Here is a 21171-nt window from a genome sequence, read left to right as displayed (position 1 = left end):
GCAGAGTCACCAGAGGGCTCCTTGGTCTAGCGGTAATGCCAGCATCTGGGAAGACACCTGTTGCCAAGCGGACCATGGTCTAGCGGTAGCATGAGTGTCAAGGAAAAACACCCGCTACTTAGCAGACCAGGAAAGGGAGTCTCCCTCTCCCCAGGGGAGTTTAGAGAAGACTCTACTCCTCCACCTCTTGTGGAGGGCCTGACATCAGTAAGGCCAGCCTGCAGTTATGCAGAGGCCTAACCATCTCCCTGTGATGTTGTGCTTCAGTGGTCACACTCCTAGTCTGCCTTCATGTTCCATCCTGTACACCTGGCTCTGCCTTTTAAATAGCAGTAGCAAATTAGTGAAAGTACTAAAAGTCTCTGATATGCGGAAATAATTACATAAGCCATCTCTCTCTCTCTCCTCTCTTTCTCTCTGCCTCGGCTGCCAGGCAGGGAAGGGCCCCCTATCCAGTGGACATGTGATCCACGTGACCTTACCTATCATTGGAGATGGCTCACCCTCCTTACCCTGTCCCTTTGTCTTGTATGCAATAAATATCAGCGCAGCCAGGCATTTGGGGCCACTACCGGTCTCCGTGTCTTGGTGGTAGAGGTCCCCCGGGCTCAGCTGTCTTTTCTTTTATCTTTTTGTCTTGTGTCTTTATTTCTACAATCTCTTGTCTCCGCCCACAGGGAGAAAAACCCACTCACCTCATGGGGCTGGACCCTACATATGGCGCCCAACGTGGGGCACTCCCTCGCAGTGTGAAGTTGCACCCTGAGTGCGGGATTCAGCGGAGGATTTCGACGAGAGATTCCTGAAGATTGTGGTCAATAAACTTGGTGGTAAGCTTGAGCTCAGAGTATTCTGGGGACACCATGGGACAGGCCATACTAAGTACTCGGCTTATTTAAATTTTATAACACCTCTTCTAAAGAAGGAGGGGTTAAAGTTTCTACTGAAAAGTTAATTGAATTATTTGAGGTTGTAGATCTTCTTTGCCCTTGGTTTCCGACTGAGAGAACTTTGGAACTTAAAGATTGGGGCAAGATTGGCCAACAATTCAAAATTGCCCATGAAGGGGGACATTTTATTCCACCCACCATTTGGTCAGTCTGGACTTCAGTTCACTCTGTCTTAGACTCCTTACAGACTCAAGAGGACAAAACGGAGAGTGATCCCTCTTTCCTCTCCTCTGACGAGGTTAAGGAAGTGCTCAGTTCTCTTTCCCCTGAGGATACTACACAAATTGAAACCATAATTTCACAGGCGGACTTCCAGTCTGACATGCCACCACCGCCGCCACCTACGCCAGAGGCTACTGCAACCCCGTTGTTGCTTTATGATGCTCTTTTAACTGACCTGAATGAGCTTATTTCCCCCAACCAGCAAAACTCAGCTGAAACATATCAACAGCCATTGTGGCCAGATCCTCCTGCCTCTCCTCACCCTCTCAATGCTGCTGCTATGGAGACAGCGGATGAGATCAGGCAGCCTGAAAATGAGGCTATAAATTATGTTTCCATGCAGCCCAGTACAGAGGCTCCGATATCTGAACAGTCCGTAGAGGAGGCTTTCAATTCTTGGCCTGGTAACGAGACTTTCAACCCTATCCCTCCACAGCCTGGTTCCTTTCCTACTACTCAGACTCGGCTAGAGTCACAGGCTCCCTTGAAACCTGGTTATTTTCCTCCTAATCAGACTCAGCTAGAGTCACAGGTTCCCTTGAGGCCTGGCTCTTATCCTTCTACTCAGACTCAGTTACAGTCACAGGCTCCCTTGAAGCCTGGTCCACAGTTGTCGTGGCAGCCTGGCTTTCAGGCCCATAAAAGACCTGTTCAGCAGGTAATCTGGTCTCATCCTGGCTTTCAGCTTCTCAACTCTCCCTCTATTCAAAATTCTCACCTTTTTTCTGCTCCTGGTCTGGTCACTACTACTGTTACCAACACTACGATTGCCACTCATAGGCAACAAGTTACATACATCCCTGAGAATGACACTCCACTTATGAGGGCTATAGCTCAGGCAAGGGAATACGGGGATCCCAAAGCCTGGCAATTTCCTGTAATTTTACGACCTCCAGTACCTGCCACCTCAGCAGCACAAAATCACCCACAGCCCATTGTTGATCCTGCTCAACAGGCAGCTGACCCTGCAACTCTTCAAGATCAAAAGGCTGATAATCAAGCCCCTCAGCCCGACAATCAGGCTGCTCAGGGAAATAATCAGGCTTCACAATTGCCTGCCGCTGGGACACACCCAGTACCTGGCATTCCAGCTGTTCGGGCGGTAGTTCAACCCGACCCCATACATCCAGGTCAGGTTCAGATACACCCTGCTACTTGGGAAAGTTTTTTTTTTTAATTCCTCAAAGATTTCAAGGACTCAGTAAAACAAGATGGCACCAACTATCCTTTTGTCCGTTGCACATAAAAAGCCCTGACAAAGGATAAACGTTTGGTGCCTTGCCCTATGACTGGGAAATTTTAGCAAAGTCAGTCTTGTCTAAATCTCAATATTTACAATTCAGGACTTGGTGGGCTGATGCTGTCCAGGAACGCATTCATCTTAATCAGGGCTCCAATCCTCCTGTTAATGTTGCGGCTGACCAATTACTGGGAATGGGTCAGTGGGCTGCAATTCAATACCAAACTATACCAAATGATGAGGTTATCAAACAACTGTGAAAATGTTGCTTAGATACTTGGGACAAGATTCAAGATGATGGTAAAGCATGCCCATCTTTCACGGCTGTCAGACAGGGACAACACGAACCCTACCCAGACTTAATTGCTCGTCTCCAAGACGCGGCAGAAAGGCTATGCCTGATAGCCACGGCCAACGACTCATTGTAGAACTCACGGCTTATGAACAAGTAAATCCAGATTGTCAGGCGGCCATTTCCCCTGTCAAAGGCAAAATTCCACCGGGTGGTGATATGCTCACCTCCTACATTAAAGCCTGTGAAGGGGTGGGAGGAACTCTGCATACAGCAATGATTATGGCACAAGCTATGGCCTCTGTTCGAATGCCTGGGCAATTCTCTGGCCAATGCTTTATATGCGGCCAGAAACGACATATAAAAAGAGATTGCCCCCAGTGTACAGGTCGCCATTCTATACTACAACAACAACAACAACAACTGAAAGGAATGAGACACATCCCCCATATATCTCCCAACTTCCTGAGCCCAGCACAAACACATTCCTCCATATTTCTTTCAAACTTCAGAAAAACACCACCTGGGAAATCTACGATAAGGACGCAGCGGGAACCAATAAAAAATGCTAAATGTATAATATTAACCAATTGTAATGCTGTAACTGACAGAATTACCTTGTTCCCCTGTAACTTTACATATCCTGTTTACATCGGGCTATAAAAAGCAAGCACTCGCATTGTTCGGGGCCCTCTTGTATGCTGTGGAATGGAGGGACCAAGTTTGAACTTCTAGTAAAGATCCTTGCCGCTTGGCTTTGACTCTGGACTCTGGTGGTCTTCTTTGGGGAACAAACGGTCTGGGCATAACACAACAACAACAAATTTTTCAGCAACCAAAAGCCCCACCTTCTACTTTATGTCCACGATGCCGAAAGGGATTTCACTGGGCTGCTCACTGCCATTCAAGATTTGATATTGATGGTAATCCTTCATGGCCTTTTAAGAATCAGGGAAACGGGATGAGGGGCCGACCCTAGGCCCCTCTAAACAATGTGGCATTCCCCAACTCCCAGCCCCCGACGTCTGGCAAGACGGGAGCTTTGGCAGTCCAATCCATTCAACCTCCACCCCAATTCCCACTTCAGCAATTTGTGCCACGGGATCTAACGGCTCAGCCATCCTGTACACCTGGCTCTGCCTTTTAAATAGCAGTAGCAAATTAGTGAAAGTACTAAAAGTCTCTGATATGCAGAAATAATGGCGTAAACCGTTTCTCTCTCCCTCCTCTCTTTCTCTCTGCCTCGGCTGCCAGGCGGGGAAGGACCCCCTTTCCAGTGGACACGTGATCTTACCTATCATTGGAGATGGCTCCCTTTGTCTTGTATCCAATAAATATCAGCGCAGCCTGGCATTCGGGGCCACTACCGGTCTCCACGTCCTGGTGGTAGAGGTCCCCCCGGGCCCAGCTGTCTTTTCCTTTATCTTTTTGTCTTGTGTCTTTATTCCTACAATCTCTCATCTCCACACACGGGGAGAAAAACCCACCGAACGGCCGGGTGTGGTGGCTCAAGCCTGTAATCCCAGCACTTTGGGAGGCTGAGACGGGCGGGTCACAAGGTCAGGAGATAGAGACCATCCTGGCTAACACAGTGAAACCCCGTCTCTACTAAAAAATACAAAAAACTAGCCGGGCGAGGTGGCGGGCGCCTGTAGTCCCAGCTACTCGGGAGGCTGAGGCAGGAGAATGGCGTAAACCCGGGAGGCGGAGCTTGCAGTGAGCTGAGATCTGGCCACTGCACTCCAGCCCCAGCGGCAGAGCGAGATTCTGTCTCAAAAAAAAAAAAAAAGAAAGAAAAGAAAAACCCACCGAACTTGTGGGGCTGGACCCTACACACCCAGGAATGATTGCCATAATAATTATTATCTAATCCATTAGGTATAGTAAAAATAAACTTATTACTAATTATTATCATTAACGATTCTGATTACTGGGCGAGAACAGTGGTGATCTCGTGTATTTATGTGCATTACAGGGTAAGAGTTCTCCTTCCTGTGGTGTGCAGGAGATTCTAGAATAGAAACTCATTGAAATAGTGAGAGGAAAATATTTGTGGTCTTGAACCTGTTCCACTTAAAAATACATGAGGGAGGCCAGGTGCGGTGGCTCACGCCTGTAATCCCAGCACTTTGGGAGGCCGAGTGGGGGGCGGTGGATCACCTGAGGTCAGGAGTTCGAGACCAGCCTGGCCAACATGGTGAAACCTCATCACTACTAAAAAAAAATTAGGCCGGGCGCGGTGGCTCAAGCCTGTAATCCCAGCACTTTGGGAGGACGAGACGGGCGGATCACGAGGTCGGGAGATCGAGACCATCCTGGCTAACATGGTGAAACCCCGTCTCTACTAAAAAAAATACAAAAAACTAGCCGGGCGAGGTGATGGGCGCCTGTAGTCCCAGCTACTCGGGAGGCTGAGGCAGGAGAATGGCGTGAACCCGGGAGGCGGAGCTTGCAGTGAGCTGAGATCCGGCCACTGTACTCCAGCCTGGGTGACAGAGCGAGACTCCGTCTCAAAAAAAAAAAAAAAAAAAAAAAAAATTAGCCGGGCATGGTAGCGCACGCCTGTAATCCCACCTACTCGGGAGGCTGAGGCAGGAGAATCACTTGAACCCCGCGGGGGTGAAGGTTGTAGTGGGCCGAGATCATACCACTGCACTCCAGCCTGGGCGATACAGCAAGACTGCATCTCAAAATAAGTAAATTAATTAATTAATTAATTAAAATACATGAGAGGACCAGTGCAGTGGCTCATGCTGGTAATACCAGCATTCAGGGAGGCTGAGGTGAAAGGATCATTTAAAGCTGGGAGTTTGAGGCCAGCCTGGGCAATATAGCAAGACCCCTGCCTCTACAAAAAATGTAGCTGCACCTGGTGGTGCACACCCAGTTGCTCGTGAGGCTGAGTCAGGAGGATCACTTGAGTCTGGGAGGTGGAGGCTGCAATGAGGTGTGATTGCACCACTGCACTCCAGCCTGGGTGACAGAGCAAGACCTCATCTCCAAAAAAAACACAAAGAACAAAAACATGAGGTCCAGGGAAATTAAAGCTGCAGGCTGGGCCAGCAGCAGTGGTGGTGGGATGGTGAAGCCAGTGGTCCTGACAGAGAAATCAGGGTCAAAGGAAGCAGTGCTGGAGATCTTCAGAGGAGGGTCCTGGCCCCAGACAGGAAAAGGAGGTGATGTAAGTCAATGAGGCAAGGAAATCTCGTGGAAATGAGTAAGGTACCAAAGAGAGGCCACCCAGAGGGAGATCCAGACATTGAGGGGAGCTTCCCTTTTTCTTTTCTGTAAAGTTGCTCAAAAACCTTAAAACACAGTTGACCAACAGCTGCTGCCAAGAACACTGTGAAAAGGTTTCTGGGTAAGGAAATGGCCCTGAGAATGGGAAGGTTCCGCTCTGGTGTGATCAGAGATGAGGTCTCCAGGGCTGGATAACAAAGTCCTGGCATATGGAGGCTCCATTTTGGGTGTCCTTCATTTCCTTCTTTTTTTTCTTCTTCTTCTTCTTTTTTTTTTTTCTTTTGAGACGGAGTCTTGCTCTGTTGCCTAGGTTGGAGTGCAGTGGCGCGACCTCAGCTCACTGCAAGCTCCGCCTCCCGGGTTCATGCCATTCTCCTGCCTCAGCCTCCCGAGTAGCTGGGATTACAGGCGTGCTCCGCCACGCCCAGCTAATTTACAGGTGCCCGCCACCACGCCTGGCAAATGTTTTGTATCTTTAGTAGAGACGGGGTTTCACCATGTTAGTCAGGATGGTCTCGATCTCCTGACCTCATGATCCGCCTGCCTCGGCCTCCCAAAGTGCTGGGATTACAGGCACGAGTCACCGCACCAGGCCTTTCCTTTTTTTTCTTTGAGGCAGAGTCTCGCCCTGTTGCCCAGGTTGGAGTGCAGTGGCACGATCTCAGCTCACTGCAACCTCTGCCTTCCGAGTTCAAGTGATTCTCCTGCCTCAGCCTCCCAAGCAGCTGGCATTACCGGCGCGCACCACCACGCCCAGCTCATTTTTGTATTTGTAGCAGAGACAGGCTTTTGCCATGTTGCCTAGGCGAATCTCGAGCTCCTAATCAAGTAGTCCACCCACTGTCAGCCTCCTTCATCCCCTTCTGAGGTGACTCCGTTTCTGTCTCTGTTGGCAGCTGGGACAGTTCTGAAAAGAGAATGAAGAGCAGGCCGGGCGCGGTGGCTCACAACTCTAATCCCAGCACTTTGGGAGGCCGAGGTGGGCGGATCACCTGAGCTCAGGAGTTGGAGACCAGCCCGACCAAAGACGTGAAACCTCACCTCTACTAAAGATACAAAAATTAGCTGGGAATGGTGGCAGATGTCTGTAATCCCAGCTACTCAGGAGGCTGAGGCAGGAGAATCACTTGAGCCTGCGAGGCAGAGGTTGCGGTGAGCTGAGATTGTCCCACTGCCCTGCAGCCTGAGTGACAGAGTGAGACTCTGTTTCAAAAAAAAAAAAAAAAAAAAAAGACAAAAAGTAAAGACAATGGCATTAGACAAATTCTGGCTCTGAAATCTAGACTAGCTAGGTGACTTCTTTTTTTTTCATAGAGATGGGGTCTTGCTATATTGCCCAGGCTGTTTTTGAATTTCTGGCCTCAAGCGATCCTCCTGCCTCAGCTTCCTAAAGTGCTGGGATTATAGGTGTGAGCTACCAATGCGCCCCACTTTTTTTTTTTTTTTTTTGAGACAGAGTCTTACTCTGTCACTCAGGCTGGTGCTCAGTGGCGTAATCTCAGCTCACTGCAACCTCCACCTCCCAGATTCAAGCAATTCTCCCACCTCAGCCTCTTGAGTAGCTGGGATTACAGGTGCCCACCATCACGCCCAGCTAAGTTTTGTATTTTTAGTAGAGACGGGGGTTCACCATGTTGGCCAAGTTGGTCTCGAACTCCTGACGTCAGGTGATCCGCCCGCGTTGGCCTCCCAAAGTGCTGGGATTACAGACATGAGCCACCGTGCCCTGCCTTTTTTTTTTTTTTTTTTTTTTTTTTTGAGAGTCTCTGTCTGTCACTTAGGCTGGAGTGCAGTGGTGCAATCATAGCTCACTACAGCCACAAACTCCCAGGCTGAAGCAATAGATCCTCCCCCTTCAGCCTCCTAAGTAGTGGCTGGGATTACATGGGCATGCCACCACACCCAGCTAATTTTTTAAAAAGTTTTTGTAAAGACGGGGATTTTTCTGTGTTGCCCAGGCTGAACTCGAACTCTTGAGCTCAGTGGATCCTCCCACCTTGACCTCCCAAGGAGCTGGAATTATAAGCATGAGCCACTGTGCCAGGCCCTGGTGACCTTTTGTCCATGGCCCCGGCTTCCCTAGTGTGGGTTTTCCCCTCTAATGTTGCGTAGGGCTGTTGCGATCACAGGGGGAGGTGGAGCGTGAGTACTCCTGGGGTACATGCTGGAGGTTGGGGGTTTGTGGAGGTGGGTGGCTCAATTTTATTCCAGGAAACCGTGGCCAGATGGCCCGACAGCACCTTCCCTTTCATCTAGAGTTCCTCAATTAGTGGGGGTGTGAGTTATTTCATAAGCCACTCCCCCTTATGTCTTGCAGGAAAGTAGTAATGCAAAGAAGCTTTTATTTTTTCCACATCTATATTCTTTGTAACCTTTTAAACTAAGATACTTGGCCTGGCGTCTGTAATCCCAGCATTTTGGGAGGCTGAGGCAGGCAGATCACTTGAGCTCAGGAGTTCGAGACTGGCCTGGCCAACAGGGTGAAACCCCGTCCCTACTAAAAATACAAAAATTAGCTGGGCACGGTGGCACACACCTGTAATCCCAGCTACTCGGGAGGCTGAGGCATGAGAATCGCTTGAACGCGGGAGGTGGAGGTTGCAGTGAGCCAGAGGAAGAAAAAACTGTGGGTGTTTAGCCCTGGAAATCTCTTTTGATGTTCACTGCCTCAAGGTTCTTGCTATCTCTTGCTCCAAGTCACAGCCTGGCCCCAGGAGGTCAGGCCAGAGCCCCCAGCCTGTCCTCTGCCAAGCGGTGGTCCTGGCAGCCGCCTAGACTCCCACTCCAAAGCTGGATCATTTGTAGATGGGAAGTGTTTGCATACACGGGGCCAGGGAGTGCTTTCCAGCTCTTTGGTAAAGAGGCCTGACAGCTGCCGAGGCTTTTACTTTTATTTGCCATCCTTCACCCAGGAGGGGAAGCAAGTGTGGTTGTTCTCTGATTTGGCAGAGCCACCTGTCATTGCAAATTGTCACCAGGGCAACAAGTTACCATCTTTTTAAGGCAACCAATGAGAAGCATGGATTTCCTCTGGTGGTCGTTTTCACAGAACGGCAACAGTTTCTAGGCGTCCGAGTGATACAAGAATTCTTTGTTCAAATAAGGCTTCCAGGACAGATGTATAGTGACAGAGAGGAGAACAAGCTGGTAGCAGTTACGGATTTTCACAAGGAAAACTGGTTGTGGGGCGGGGCAGAAAAATCCTCTCTGTGACTTCAGGGAACAAAGAGGTCATTTCCTTTGGGTCTTTAGGAAACCCCTTTTTTCCAGCTATGATTTATTTTATTATTATTTTTTGAGGTGGAGTTTCGCTCTTGTTGCCCAGGCTGGAGTGCAATGGTGCGATCTTGGCTCACTGCAACCTCTGCCTCCTGGGTTCAAGCAATTCTACTGTCTCAGCTCCTGATTAGCTGGGATTACAGGCATCCGCCACAATGTCCGGCTAATTTTTGTATATTTAATTGAGACGGGGTTTCACCATGTTGGCCAGGCTGGTCTGGAACTCCTGACCTCAGATGAACCTCCCCCCTTGGCCTCCCAAAGTGCCGGGTTACAGGCGTGAGCCACCACGCCCAGCCTAGCTATAATTTAAATTACAAGTATTTGGCCCGGCATTAGTGGTAATTAGCCTGTAATCTCTGCACTTTGGGAGGTCAAAAAGCAAGGATCCTGGCAACCTATGAGACCCTGTCTCTACAAAGAAGAATCAATTTTTTGAATTAACTGGGAGTGGCGGTGGGTGCCTGTAGTCCCAGCTACTCAGGAGGCTGAGGCAGGAGGATCGCTTGAACCCAGGAGCTGGAGGATGCAGCGAGCTCTGATGGCACCACTGCACTCCAGCGTGGGAGATGGAGACAGAGTAAGACGGCATCTCTAAAAAATAATAAGAAATAAATAAGTACGTATTTGGTGGTGGTGGTTACAAGACTGTGTGCAGAATTTTAGTGCATATAAATGCCACCTCAATCAAGCCTGATTTTTAGAAAACAATTCTTGGGAAAAACAAAACATACAGCAGGCACGTAGACACATTTGTCAAAATGCATCGAACTCAGTAACAGCAGACCAAAGACTGCTGGTTCTCACTTATAAGTGGGATCTAAACTTCAGGTACTCATGGACATAAAGGCAGCAATAATGGACACTGGGGATTACCAGGGAGGGGTGAGAAAAAGGAGCATGAGGGTTGAAAAACTAACTGTTGAGTACCGTGCTCACCATCTCGGTGACAGCATCGTTCATACCGCAAACCTCAGCATCATGCAATATACTCAGGTAGGAAACTGGCACAGGTATCCCTGAATCTAAAATAAAAGTTGATAAAGAGGGTCCCGGGCGCAGCGGCTCTCACCTGTAATCCCAGCACTTTGGGAGGCCAAGGCGGGCAGATCGCTTTGAGGCCAGGAGTTTGAGATCAGCCTGGGCAACACGGTGAAACCCTGTCTCTACTAAAAATACAAAAATTAGCTGGGTGTGGTGGCGGGCGCCTGTAATCCCAGCTACTTGGGAGGCTGAGGCATGAGAATCGCTTGAACTCGGGAGTTGGAGGTTGCAGTGAGCCGAGATCACACCTCTGCACTCCAGCTTGGGCAACAGAGAGAGATTCTGTCTTGAAAAATAAAAATAATAATAATAAAAAATAAAAATTGATAAAGAGGGCTGGGCGTGGTGGCTCATGCCTGTAATTCCAGCACTTTGGGAGGCCGAGGCAGGTGGATCACTTGAGGCCAGGAACTTGAGATCAACCTGGGCAACATGATGAAACCCCATCTCTACGAAAAATACAAAAATTAGTCGGGTGTGGTGGTGTGTGCCTGTGGTTCCAGCACTTTGGGAGGCCGAAGTGGGTGGATTACTTGAGATGGAGAGTTCGAGACCAGCCTGGCCAACATGGCGAAAACCTGTCTCTACTAAAAATACAAAAATTAGCTGGGTGTAGTGGCGCATGCCTGTGGTCCCAGAGACTCAGGAGGATGAGGCAGGAGAATCGCTTGAACCCGGGAGGCGAAGGTTGCAGTGAACCGAGATTGTGTCACTTCACGCCAGCCTGGGCAACAGAGTGAGACCCGGTCTCAAAAAAAAATTTTTAAAGTTGATAAAGAAAAACAATGCATCAAACCAAACACACAAGATAGGCACATTCTACTGTATGTAAATTACACATCAACAAAATGGATTTATCAAAAATCAGTGTTCCTGGGATTTTATTAGATAGCATTAGGTACAAAATTGAGGTCAGTAGAGCTCAGTTTTACTGGTAGAAATCAGAGGAAGTTAAAGGATTTTATGTTTTAGAGGAGAATTAAGGGACATATTGCCTTTTCCTGCTACAGAACCAAGAATTTTCTTTTTTTTTTTTTTTTTTTTTTTTTTTTTTTTTTTTTTTTTTGGAGACGGAGTCTCGCTCTGTCGCCCAGGCTGGAGTGCAGTGGCCGGATCTCAGCTCACTGCAAGCTCCGCCTCCCGGGTCTACGCCATTCTCCTGCCTCAGCCTCCCGAGTAGCTGGGACTACAGGCGCCCGCCACCTCACCCGGCTAGTTTTTTGTATTTTTTAGTAGAGACGGGGTTTCACTGTGTTAGCCAGGATGGTCTCGATCTCCTGACCTCGTGATCCGCCCGTCTCGGCCTCCCAAAGTGCTGGGATTACAGGCTTGAGCCACCGCGCCCGGCCCAGAACCAAGAATTTTCAAACTGGGTTCCTAGGGAACCCCAGGGGTTCCATGTCTAGCCTGCTTTCTGCTTTCTCCTCAATCTGTAATCACAGCTGCCCACTTCTTTTGTGTCCCTCAAAAGGTTTTACCCAAAGAGTTCTGAGACCAAAGGATTTGAAAATCAGAGCTCTCAAAAATGATTTTTCTTTTTCTTTTTTTTTGAGACGGGATCTTGCTTTGTTGTCCAGGCTGGAGTGCAGTGATGCTTACTGCAGTCTCAGCCGTTCTGGGCTCAAGTGATCCTCACACCCCAGCCTCCTCAGTAGCTGGGACTACCAGCATGGACCACCACACCCAGCTAATTTTTTTCCTCAATATTTATTTATTTATTTATTTATTTAGACCGAGGCTCACTCTGTCACCCAGGCTGGAGTGCAGTGTTACAATCTCAGCTCACTGAAACCTCCACCTCCTGGGTTCAAGCAATTTTCCTGCCTCAGTCTCCCGAGTAGCTGGGATTACAGGTGCCCGCCACCACACCCATCTAATTTTTGTATTTTTAGTAGAGACGAGGTTTCACTGTGTTGGCCAGGCCGGTCTTGAACTTCTGACCTCAGGTGATCTGCCCACCTTGGCCTCCCAAACTGCTAGGATTACAGGCGTGAACCACTGAGCCTGGCTTTTCCCCTTTTATCTTTGTAGAGACGGGGTCTTGTTATGTTGTCCAGGCTGGTCTCGAGCTCCTGGCCTCAAGCGATCCTCCTGTCTCAGCCTCCCAAAGCACAAGGATGACAGGCGTGAGCCACTGCACCTGGCAATAACATGGTTTCTGTCTCTTTCCAAGCTACCCTTTGTCCAGGGTGTGTCAAAGAGTAGCTCAAGAAGAGATAGAGGTCATGTCTTCAAAGAGGCAGGATGAGCTGGGACTTGAGCATGCAGAAATATCGGGACAAAAATGGACTTGAAAGTTCCTGCTAGGACCAGAAGAGACAGGCAGCCTGTGGAATTCACTTTTCCCCCCCAGATTCCCCGTCCCACAAATTTGCTTTCAGTTCCTCTAAATGCACACACTCCATTCTGCCTCGGGGCCTTGGAACACACAGTCCTCTCCCTCCACCCAGAAGGCCCTCGCTAACTGCCTCTCCTGTTTAACCCTTATGCATCCTCCACCCTCCCCTCAGACATCTTTTCCTCCCCCCAAAATACTTTCTGGATTCCCCTATGTGGGGCTGATTGTTAGGTCAGAGGTTCTCATGGAAATGGGTTCCTCTCCTTGGGAGATGGAGTGGTCCTTGAGGCTGATGGCTGATTGAGCATTCTATTGGTGTTTGTTCTTGTTTTTTTGTTTTTTGTTTTTTTTTAGAGATGGGGTCTTGCTCTGTTGTCCAGGCTGGAATGCAGTGGTGCAATCATAGCTCACTGCAGCCTCCAACTCCTGGACTCAAGCGGTCCTTCTGCCTCAGCCTCCTGAGTAGCTGGTACTACAGAAAGGCACCACCATGCCTGCCTAATGTTTTCTTATGTTTTGTACAGAAGGGGGTCTCACTGTGTTGGCCAGGCTGGTCTTGAATTCCTGGACTCAACCAATCCACCCACCTCGGTCTTCTAAAGCACTGGGATTACAGGTGTGAGCCACAGCGCCTGGACTTTTTTTTTTTTTTTTTGAGATGGAGTTTTGCTTTTGTTGCCCAGGCTGGAAAGCAATGGCGTGACCTTGGCTCACCACAATCTCCACCTCCCGGGTTCAAGCAATTCTCCTGCCTCAGCGTCCCGAGTAACTGGGATTACAGCTACCCACCTGGTGCGCCACCACGCCTGGCTGATTTTGTATTTTTAGTAGAGAAGGGGTCTCTCCATGTTGGTCAGGCTGGTCTTGAACTCCCGACCTCAGGTGATCCGCCCGCCTCAGCCTCCCAAAGGGCTGGGATTACAAGCATGAGCCACCGTGCCCGGCCTAGCACCCGGCCTTTTTATTGCTGTTCTGTTGGTATCTGCCTTCCCCTGACTGTCAAGACCCAACTCATCCCGGGGAAGGGCAGCATCCCTCTGCTTCCTACTGTATGCACGGTGTTTAACACAGTATGTGGAACATAGTAGTTGCTCAATAAATATTGCCTGCACTTTGAACCTGTGTGCACCCTTGTATTTATACAGGGATTTAATATACATGCATCATGTTGACTGATATATAAATACATAGAGAAAACTGTGCAAATGAGAGTTACAGCTCAAAATTTTTACAGAACTCCCCCCTCACCAGGGGCCTTCCTGGTACTCTTTTATCACCACTGTCTCTGATTCTCCAGACACTTCCACCCTCATTTCCAACAGCATAAGTTAGTTTTGTTTGTATTTCATTTATTATTATTGTTATTGTTATTATTATTATTTTGAGACGGAGTCTCGCTCTGTCGCCCAGGCTGGAGTGCAGTGGCGCTCGGCTCACGGCAAGCTCTGCCTCCCGGGTTCACACCTTTCTCCTGCCTCAGCCTCCTGAGGAGCTGGGACTACAGGCGCCCACCACCACGCCCAGCTAATTTTTTTTGTATTTTTTTTTTTTAGTAGAGACAGGGTTTCACGGTGTTAGCCAGGATGGTCCCGATCTCCTTACCTCGTGATCTGCCCGTCTAGGCCTCCCAAAGTGCTGGGATTACAGGCATGAGCCACCGCGCCCGGCCCAGATTTTGTCTTTAAAAAAAAAAAAACAAAAAAACCTTTTTTTCCCTATGGTTTAAAAATGTGAAAATTGGCAGTGCCTCAAAAAGTTAAACATAGAATTACCATATGATCAGGCAGTACTACTCCTGGGCGTATGCCCAGAAGAATTGAAAGCAGGAACTGCAAACAGATATTTGCACATCTATGTTCATAGCAGCATTATTCACAATAGCCAAAAGGCAGAAGCAGGCCAGGCACACTGGCTCATGCCTGTAATCCCAGGACTTTGGGAGGCCGAGGCGGGCAGATCACCTGAGGTCAGGAGTTCGAGACCAGCCTGGCCAACATGGCGAAACCCCATCTCTACTGGAAAAAAAAAAAAAAAAATTACCCAGGTGTGGTGGTGGGTGCCTGTAATCCCGGCTACTCGGGAGGCTGAGGCAGGAGAATTGCTTGAACCTGGGAGTCGGAGGTTACAGGGAGCCAAGATCGTGCCACTTGTACTTCAGCCTGGGTGATGAGAGCACAACTCCGTCTCCAAAAAACAAAAAACAAAACAAAACCCCAAAACCTTTTTGATCCGCTGTCTGCAGTGGAGCCGCCACCAAAATGCAGATTTTTCCTGAGAACCCTTACAGGGAAGACCATCACCCTCGAGACTGAACCCTCGGATACGGTAGAAGATGGAAGGGCCAAGATCCGGGGTAAGGAAGGAATTCCTCCTAATCAGCAAAGACGGATCTTTACTGGTAAACAACTGGAAGATGGATGTACTTTGTCTGACTACAACATTCAAAAGGAGTCTCCTCTTGTGTTGAGAATTCGTGGTGGTGCTGAGGAAAGGAAGAAGTTTTTTTTTTTTTTTTTTTTTTTTTTTTTACTGAGTCTCGCTCTGTAGCTCAGGCTGGAGTGTAGTGGTGCCATCTTGGCTCACTGCAACCTCTGCCTCCCAGGTCCCGGTTCAAGCAATTCTCCTGCCTCAGCCTCCCGAGTAGCTGGGATTACAGGCACGCGCCACCATGCCCAGCTAATTTTTGTATTTTTAGTAGAGATGGGGTTTCACTATGTTGGCCAGGCTGGTCTCGAACTCCTGACTTCGTGATCCACCTGCTTCGGCCTCCCAAAGAGCTGGGATTACAGGCATGAGCCACTGCGCCCGGCCAGAAGAAGAAGTCTCACATGCAAGAAGAATAAGCACAAGAGAAAGAAGGTGAAGCTGGCTGTCCTGAAATATTATAAGGTGGATGAGAATGACAAAATTAGTGGCCTTTTCCAGGGTGCCCTTTGTCCAGGGTGCCCTTCTAATGAATGTGGTGCTGGAGTGTTTATGGCAAGCCACTTTGATAGACATGATTGTGGCAAATGTTGTCTGACTTACTGCTTCAACAAACCAGAAGACAAGTAACTGTATGAATTAACAAAAGATATGAACAAAAGCAAACAAATGGGCCGGGCGCGGTGGCTCAAGCCTGTAATCCCAGCACTTTGGGAGGCCGAGACGGGCGGATCACGAGGTCAGGAGATCGAGACCATCCTGGCTGACACAGTGAAACCCCGTCTCTACTAAAAAATACAAAAAAACTAGCCGGGCGAGGTGGCGGGCGCCTGTAGTCCCAGCTACTCGGGAGGCTGAGGCAGGAGAATGGCGTGAACCCAGGAGGCGGAGCTTGCAGTGAGCCAAGATCACGCCACTGCACTCCAGCCTGGGCGGCAGAGCGAGACTCCGTCTCAAAAAAAAAAAAAAAAAAAAAAAAAAAAAAAAAAAAGCAAACAAATGAAAAACGAAACAAAAGCCAGAAAGCAACCCGTGTCCATCGATGGGTGAATGGATAAACACAACGTGGTTCATCCACACAAGGGAATATGATGCAGCCATGAAAATGAAAACAGTTCTGACTCAGGCTACAGCATGGATGAACCTTGGGGATATTATGCTCAGTGAAATAAGCAGATACAAAAGGACAAACACTATGTGATTCCAGTCCTAGGAGGTCCCTAGAGTCGTCAGATCCATAGAGACAGAAAGTAGGACGGAGGGAGCCAGGGGCTGGGGAAGGGGATAGGGAGTGAGTGTTTCATGGGGATGGAGTTTCAATTTGGAAAGAGGAGAAAGTTCTGGAGATGGATGGCGGTGGTGGCTACCCAACAACATGAATGTGCTTATTGCCACAGAATTGTGCACTGAAAAATGGTTAAAATAGGCCGGGCATGGTGGCTCACACTTGTAATCCTGGCACTTTGGGAGGCTGAGGTGGGCAGATCACTTGAGGTCGGGAGTTTGAGACCAGCCTGGCCAACATGGTGAAATCCCATCTCTACTAAAAATACAAAAAATTAGCTGGGTGTGGTGGTGCACGCCTGTAATTCCAGCTACTTGGGAGGCTGAGGCAGGAGAATTGTTTGAACCTGGGAGGTGGAGGTTGCAGTGAGCCAAGATCAAGCCACTGTACTCCAGCCTGGACAACAGAGTGAGACTCTGAAACAAAGAAACAAACAAAAGCAATGGTTAAAATGGAACAAGATGGTGCATACCTGTAGCCTTAGCTACTGGGGAGTCCAAGGTGGGAGGATTACTTGAAGCCAGGAGTCTGAGACTAGCTTGGGCAACAAAGCAAGACCCTGTTTCAAAAATAAAAAAAGGCCGGGCATGGCGGCTCAAGCCTGTAATCCTAGCACTTTGGGAGGCTGAGGCAGACGGATCACAAGGTCAGGAGATCGAGACCATCCTGGCTAACACGGTGAAACCCCATCTCTACTAAAAAAAAAAAAAAAATACAAAAAATTAGCTGGGAGTGGTGGTGGGCGCCTGTAGTCTCAGCTACTCGGGAGGCTGAGGCAGGAGAATAGCATGAACCCGGGAGGCAGAGCTTGCAGTGAGCCGAGATCGCACCATTGCACTCCAGCCTGGGCGACAGAGCAAGACTCTGACTCAAAAAAAAAAAAAAGTTATAACGATAAATTGTATGTTATGTGTATTTTACCACAAAAAAATCCCATTGTATTGGAGACAGAGAACAAACAAAAATGTAATAACCGTTCCTAGCTCATGGGTGGTTCAAGAAGAAACATAAGCTGGACCTGGGCCCATGGGCAATGGCTTTCCAACTTCTGTTGTAGGTGATGCCATTGATGGAATAAACCATGATTTTTTTTTTTTTTTTTTTGAGATGGAGTCTCGCTCTGTCGCCCAGGCTGGAGTGCAGTGGCACAATCTTGGCTCACTGCAAGCTCTGCCTCCCGGGTTCACGCCATTCTCCTGCCTCAGCCTCCTGAGTAGCTGGGACTACAGGCGCCCGCCACCACCCCTGCCTAATTTTTTGTATTTTTAGTAGAGACAGGGCTTCACCCTGTTAGCCAGGATAGTCTTGATCTCCTGACCTTGTGATCCGCCCGCCTCGGCCTCCCAAAGTGCTGAGATTACAGGCGTGAGCCACCTCGCCCGGCCAAACCATGATTTTTCTTTCTTTGTTTTTGAGATGGAGTCTTGCTATGTTGCCCAAGCTAGTCATCCAGGATGGAGCACAGGGGTGTGATCTCAGCTCGCTGCAACCTCTGCCTCCCGGTTCAAGTGATTCTCCTCCCTCAGCCTCCCAAGTAGCTGGGATTACAGGCACACACCACCACGCCCAGTTAATTTTTGTATGTCTAATGGAGACAGGATTCCATCATGTTGGCCAGGTTGGTCTCAAATTCCTGACCTCAAATGATCCGCCTGCCTCGGCCTCCCAAAGTGCTGGGATTACAGACATGAGCCACCAGCCATAAACCATGATTTTATTTACCAGTTCTACTGCTAATAGGCATTTGGGTATGAATGTGGTATGTCATTCTCACCCAGGGACATAATTATTATTCCTATTTTAGAGAAGTGATCTTGTTCTGTTGCCCAGGCTGGAGTGCAGTGGTGTGATCATAGCTCACTGTAGCTTCGAACTCCCGGGCTCAAGCGATTCTCTCACCTCAGCCTCCTGAGTAGCTGGGAATACAAGTGCTTGTCCCCACCATGCCCAGCAAGAGACATTATTTTTGTCATGCTTGCATCAGCCAGCTTGCATGCCAAGCTCTGCTCCTCTAGCTGTTCCTCAGACCACAGCCCCTGGCATTATCCCTGGGGCACCACCTCCTGACCAGTCTCTGGACATGAAGCGGGAGGCCCTATTGGAAGCGGGGAGGCTCCCTCCCTCCTCCAGCCCTTATGGTCTGCTCAGGGGCTTCCTCTTGGTCCCGGATGTGGGACCGGAGGGTTGGGGGCCCCGGGACTTATTAGCCAAGACAGGAAGCCCCACCCCCAGAGGCCTCAAAGAAAGAGCTGCGGTGCAAGAATTCGTGTGCCAGATTTGGTTAGCTGAGTCCACCCAGAGGGTAAGTGACAGCTGCTCCTGCCCTTGCCATGGCACCAGCGGGGAGGCTGGGGTCAAAGCTGAGCCTCCATCCCTGACCCCACGGTAGGGGACAGGGGTCTGGGGACAGGGGTCCAGATCCCACACCCTCCAGGGGCCGGATCCTCCCCACGTGGGCAGGGCTGACCCAGCTGTGGGTCTCTTGGTTCCCTCTTTCAGCGCCTGCAGCATGAAAGCCCTCTGTCTCCTCCTCCTGCCTGTCCTGGGGCTGCTGGTGTCTAGCCAGACCCTGTGCTCCATGGAAGAAGCCGTCAATGAGAAGATTCAGGAGGGCGCCAGCTCCTTAGGTGAGGACCCCCCAGAGGCAAGCTCCCCAAGGGTCTCAGAGACCTCACCGATCCCTGGCACAGACCTGACTCCAACCCAGCCCCAGCGCTCACCAAATCTCATCCTCACATCCAACCAGATCACAAATTCAACCCCAACTCCACTCCTAACCCCTCCGACTGTTCTCACCCTATCCACAGCTCCAAACCCAATCTCCGCTCTCACCCCAAACCTTCCCTTACTCCAAAACACCCAGCTCAAGACAGGGTCCTGGAAGCCAGTGAGCTCCTATGCCGGTATCTAGCTCCAGACCAACAGGAGGAATGTAGCGGGAGGATGGGGGAGGGGCCGTTTGGCCTCACAGCCCCTCCTCTCTCCTTCCCTGCTGCCCCCCAGTATTTAGGGCAATAAGGAGCATTGGCCTGGAGTGCCAGAGCGTCACCTCCAGGGGGGACCTGGCTACTTGCCCCCGAGGTGAGTGCAGAAGCCTGTTGTCCAGGCGCCCATCTCTTTTCCAAGTCCCCTGGGAATGCCACCTCCCCACCACGTTCCCCATGTCTAGCCTCTACCCCGCTAGGATCCTCGTCCTGACTCCCAGTCTTCTCTGCCCACCATCTGGACACTGGTGTCCACCCCCACTCCCTGCCTCCAGTGCCCATTCCGTGGTTGGAGCCTCCAGCCGTCCCCATCCCCACCCGCCCCGCCCCCATCCCACCCTCAGCCTCCCAGCTCAGAGTCCAAGCTCCTCTGTTCCGGGCTGCAGGCTTCGCCGTCACCAGTTGCACTTGTGGCTCCGCCTGTGGCTCGTGGGATGTGCGCGCCGAGACCACATGTCACTGCCAGTGCGCGGGCATGGACTGGACCGGAGCGCGCTGCTGTCGTCTGCAGCCCTGAGGTCGCGCGCAGCGCGTGCACAGCGCTGGCGGAGGCGGCTCCAGGTCCGGACGGGTTGTGGGGGAGCTGGAAATAAACCTGGAGATGATGATGATGATGGAGCGGATCTGAGCCCTGCGTGGTTTCTTTAGTAGTCCGGAGGGACTGATCTAGTGTCTCCGTCTCCAAGAAGAGTGGGGCGCGCAGCTGCTGGAGGGGACGGGGAGACCGCGACTTTCTACTGCCCCATCCCCCTTCCTCGTATGGGGTCTCCAACTGCTTCCTCCGAAAATAGGGCCTGAGCTTCTTCTAGTGACGTCCCCACCCACCCAAGGCTCATGGCCGCCTTCAAGAGGGGACTTCTCACCTTTGAGGCTACCTTGACGCTCACTCTGGGGTCTCCGACCTCCCCAGGAAGTGGCTGGGTCATTTTCCCCCCCGTCCTCATAATGAGGCTTCATCTAGGACCTGGGTCCGTCTGGGCAGTGGACGGGACCCTCCAGGGCCCCAAGACTCCAGGAGCCCCGGGTCAGGGTAGGCCCCTGAATCGTGTCTCAGCCCAGAGCTGGAACATATACCCCTCACTTCCTACCTGCAAGGAGGAACCCCCAAGGCACAGGCAAAGTTGAGTTACCTGATGTCACGTGTCATCACAAGTTCACGTTTTCACACAGGCAAGTGCGGTTGTGAGTAGTTAGTTACAACCAGAGACACACAGGGTGCTTACCCCCTCCTGCACACTAGATTATGAAAACACGGAGCAGGGGACTTGTCTGCTCCTAGATCTCCCCAGGGTTTCCTTTCTTCCCTCCCCTCCCCTCCCCTCCCTCCCCCCTCCCCTCCCCTCCCCTCCTCCTCCTCCTCCTCCTCCTCCCTCCCCTCCCCTCCCCTCCCTCCCCTCCCCCCCCCCCCCCTCCCCTCCCCCTCCTCCTCCTCCTCCTCCCCCTCCCCTCCCCTCCCCTCCCCTCCTCCCCTCATCCTCCTCCTCCCTCCTCCTCCTCATCCTCCTCCTCCTCCTCCTCCCCTCCCCTCCCCTCCCCTCCCTCCCCTCCCCTCCCTCCCCTCCTCCCTCCTCATCCTCCTCCTCCTCCTCCCCTCCCCTCCCCTCCCCTCCCTCCCCCTCCCCTCCCCTCCCCTCCTCCTCCTCCTCCTCCTCCTCCTCCTCCCCCTCCCCTCCCCTCCCCCCCCCCCTCCCCCCTCCCCTTCTCTTCCCTTTCCTTTCCTTCTTTTTGAGACAGGGTCTCGCTCTGTCACCCAGGCTGGATTGCAGTGGTGCGATCTCGGCTCACCACAACCTCTGCCTCCTGAGTTCAAGCAATTCTCCTGCCTCAGCCTCCCAAATAGCTGGGACTACAGGTGCTCGCCACCATGCCTGGC

At 50.7% G+C, this 21171-nt stretch overlaps 4 protein-coding genes across 7 annotated transcripts in view; 3 read left to right on the top strand and 1 right to left on the bottom strand.

Annotated features, from left to right (window-relative positions):
• The window catches only part of PCP2 (Purkinje cell protein 2), a 178935-nt gene that overhangs the window by 22994 nt on the left and 134770 nt on the right, over positions 1-21171 (bottom strand). The gene's annotated exons all lie outside the window — the stretch shown is intronic.
• The window catches only part of TRAPPC5 (trafficking protein particle complex subunit 5), a 55926-nt gene that overhangs the window by 22786 nt on the left and 11969 nt on the right, over positions 1-21171 (top strand). The gene's annotated exons all lie outside the window — the stretch shown is intronic.
• Positions 91-15659, top strand: LOC126941658 (ubiquitin-40S ribosomal protein S27a-like). The gene is made up of 5 exons (XM_050768334.1): positions 91-207; positions 678-729; positions 780-830; positions 14848-15103; positions 15419-15659. Exons 1-5 carry the CDS (start codon positions 91-93, stop codon positions 15657-15659), a joined length of 717 nt encoding a protein of 238 aa, XP_050624291.1.
• Positions 18526-19921, top strand: RETN (resistin). Of its 2 annotated transcripts, XM_050770929.1 has the most exons (4): positions 18526-18616; positions 18814-18941; positions 19318-19395; positions 19685-19921. In XM_050770929.1, exons 2-4 carry the CDS (start codon positions 18824-18826, stop codon positions 19813-19815), a joined length of 327 nt encoding a protein of 108 aa, XP_050626886.1. In that variant the 5' UTR covers positions 18526-18616; positions 18814-18823; the 3' UTR covers positions 19816-19921. The 2 variants fall into 2 exon arrangements, with proteins under 2 accessions (XP_050626886.1, XP_050626887.1); XM_050770930.1 differs by lacking the exon at positions 19318-19395.

Source organism: Macaca thibetana, chromosome 19, assembly GCF_024542745.1.
Source record: "Macaca thibetana thibetana isolate TM-01 chromosome 19, ASM2454274v1, whole genome shotgun sequence".
NCBI classification, from domain to species: domain Eukaryota; kingdom Metazoa; phylum Chordata; class Mammalia; order Primates; family Cercopithecidae; genus Macaca; species Macaca thibetana.
Note: the sequence above shows the minus strand (reverse complement) of the source record. Positions and strands in the feature narration are given on the sequence as shown.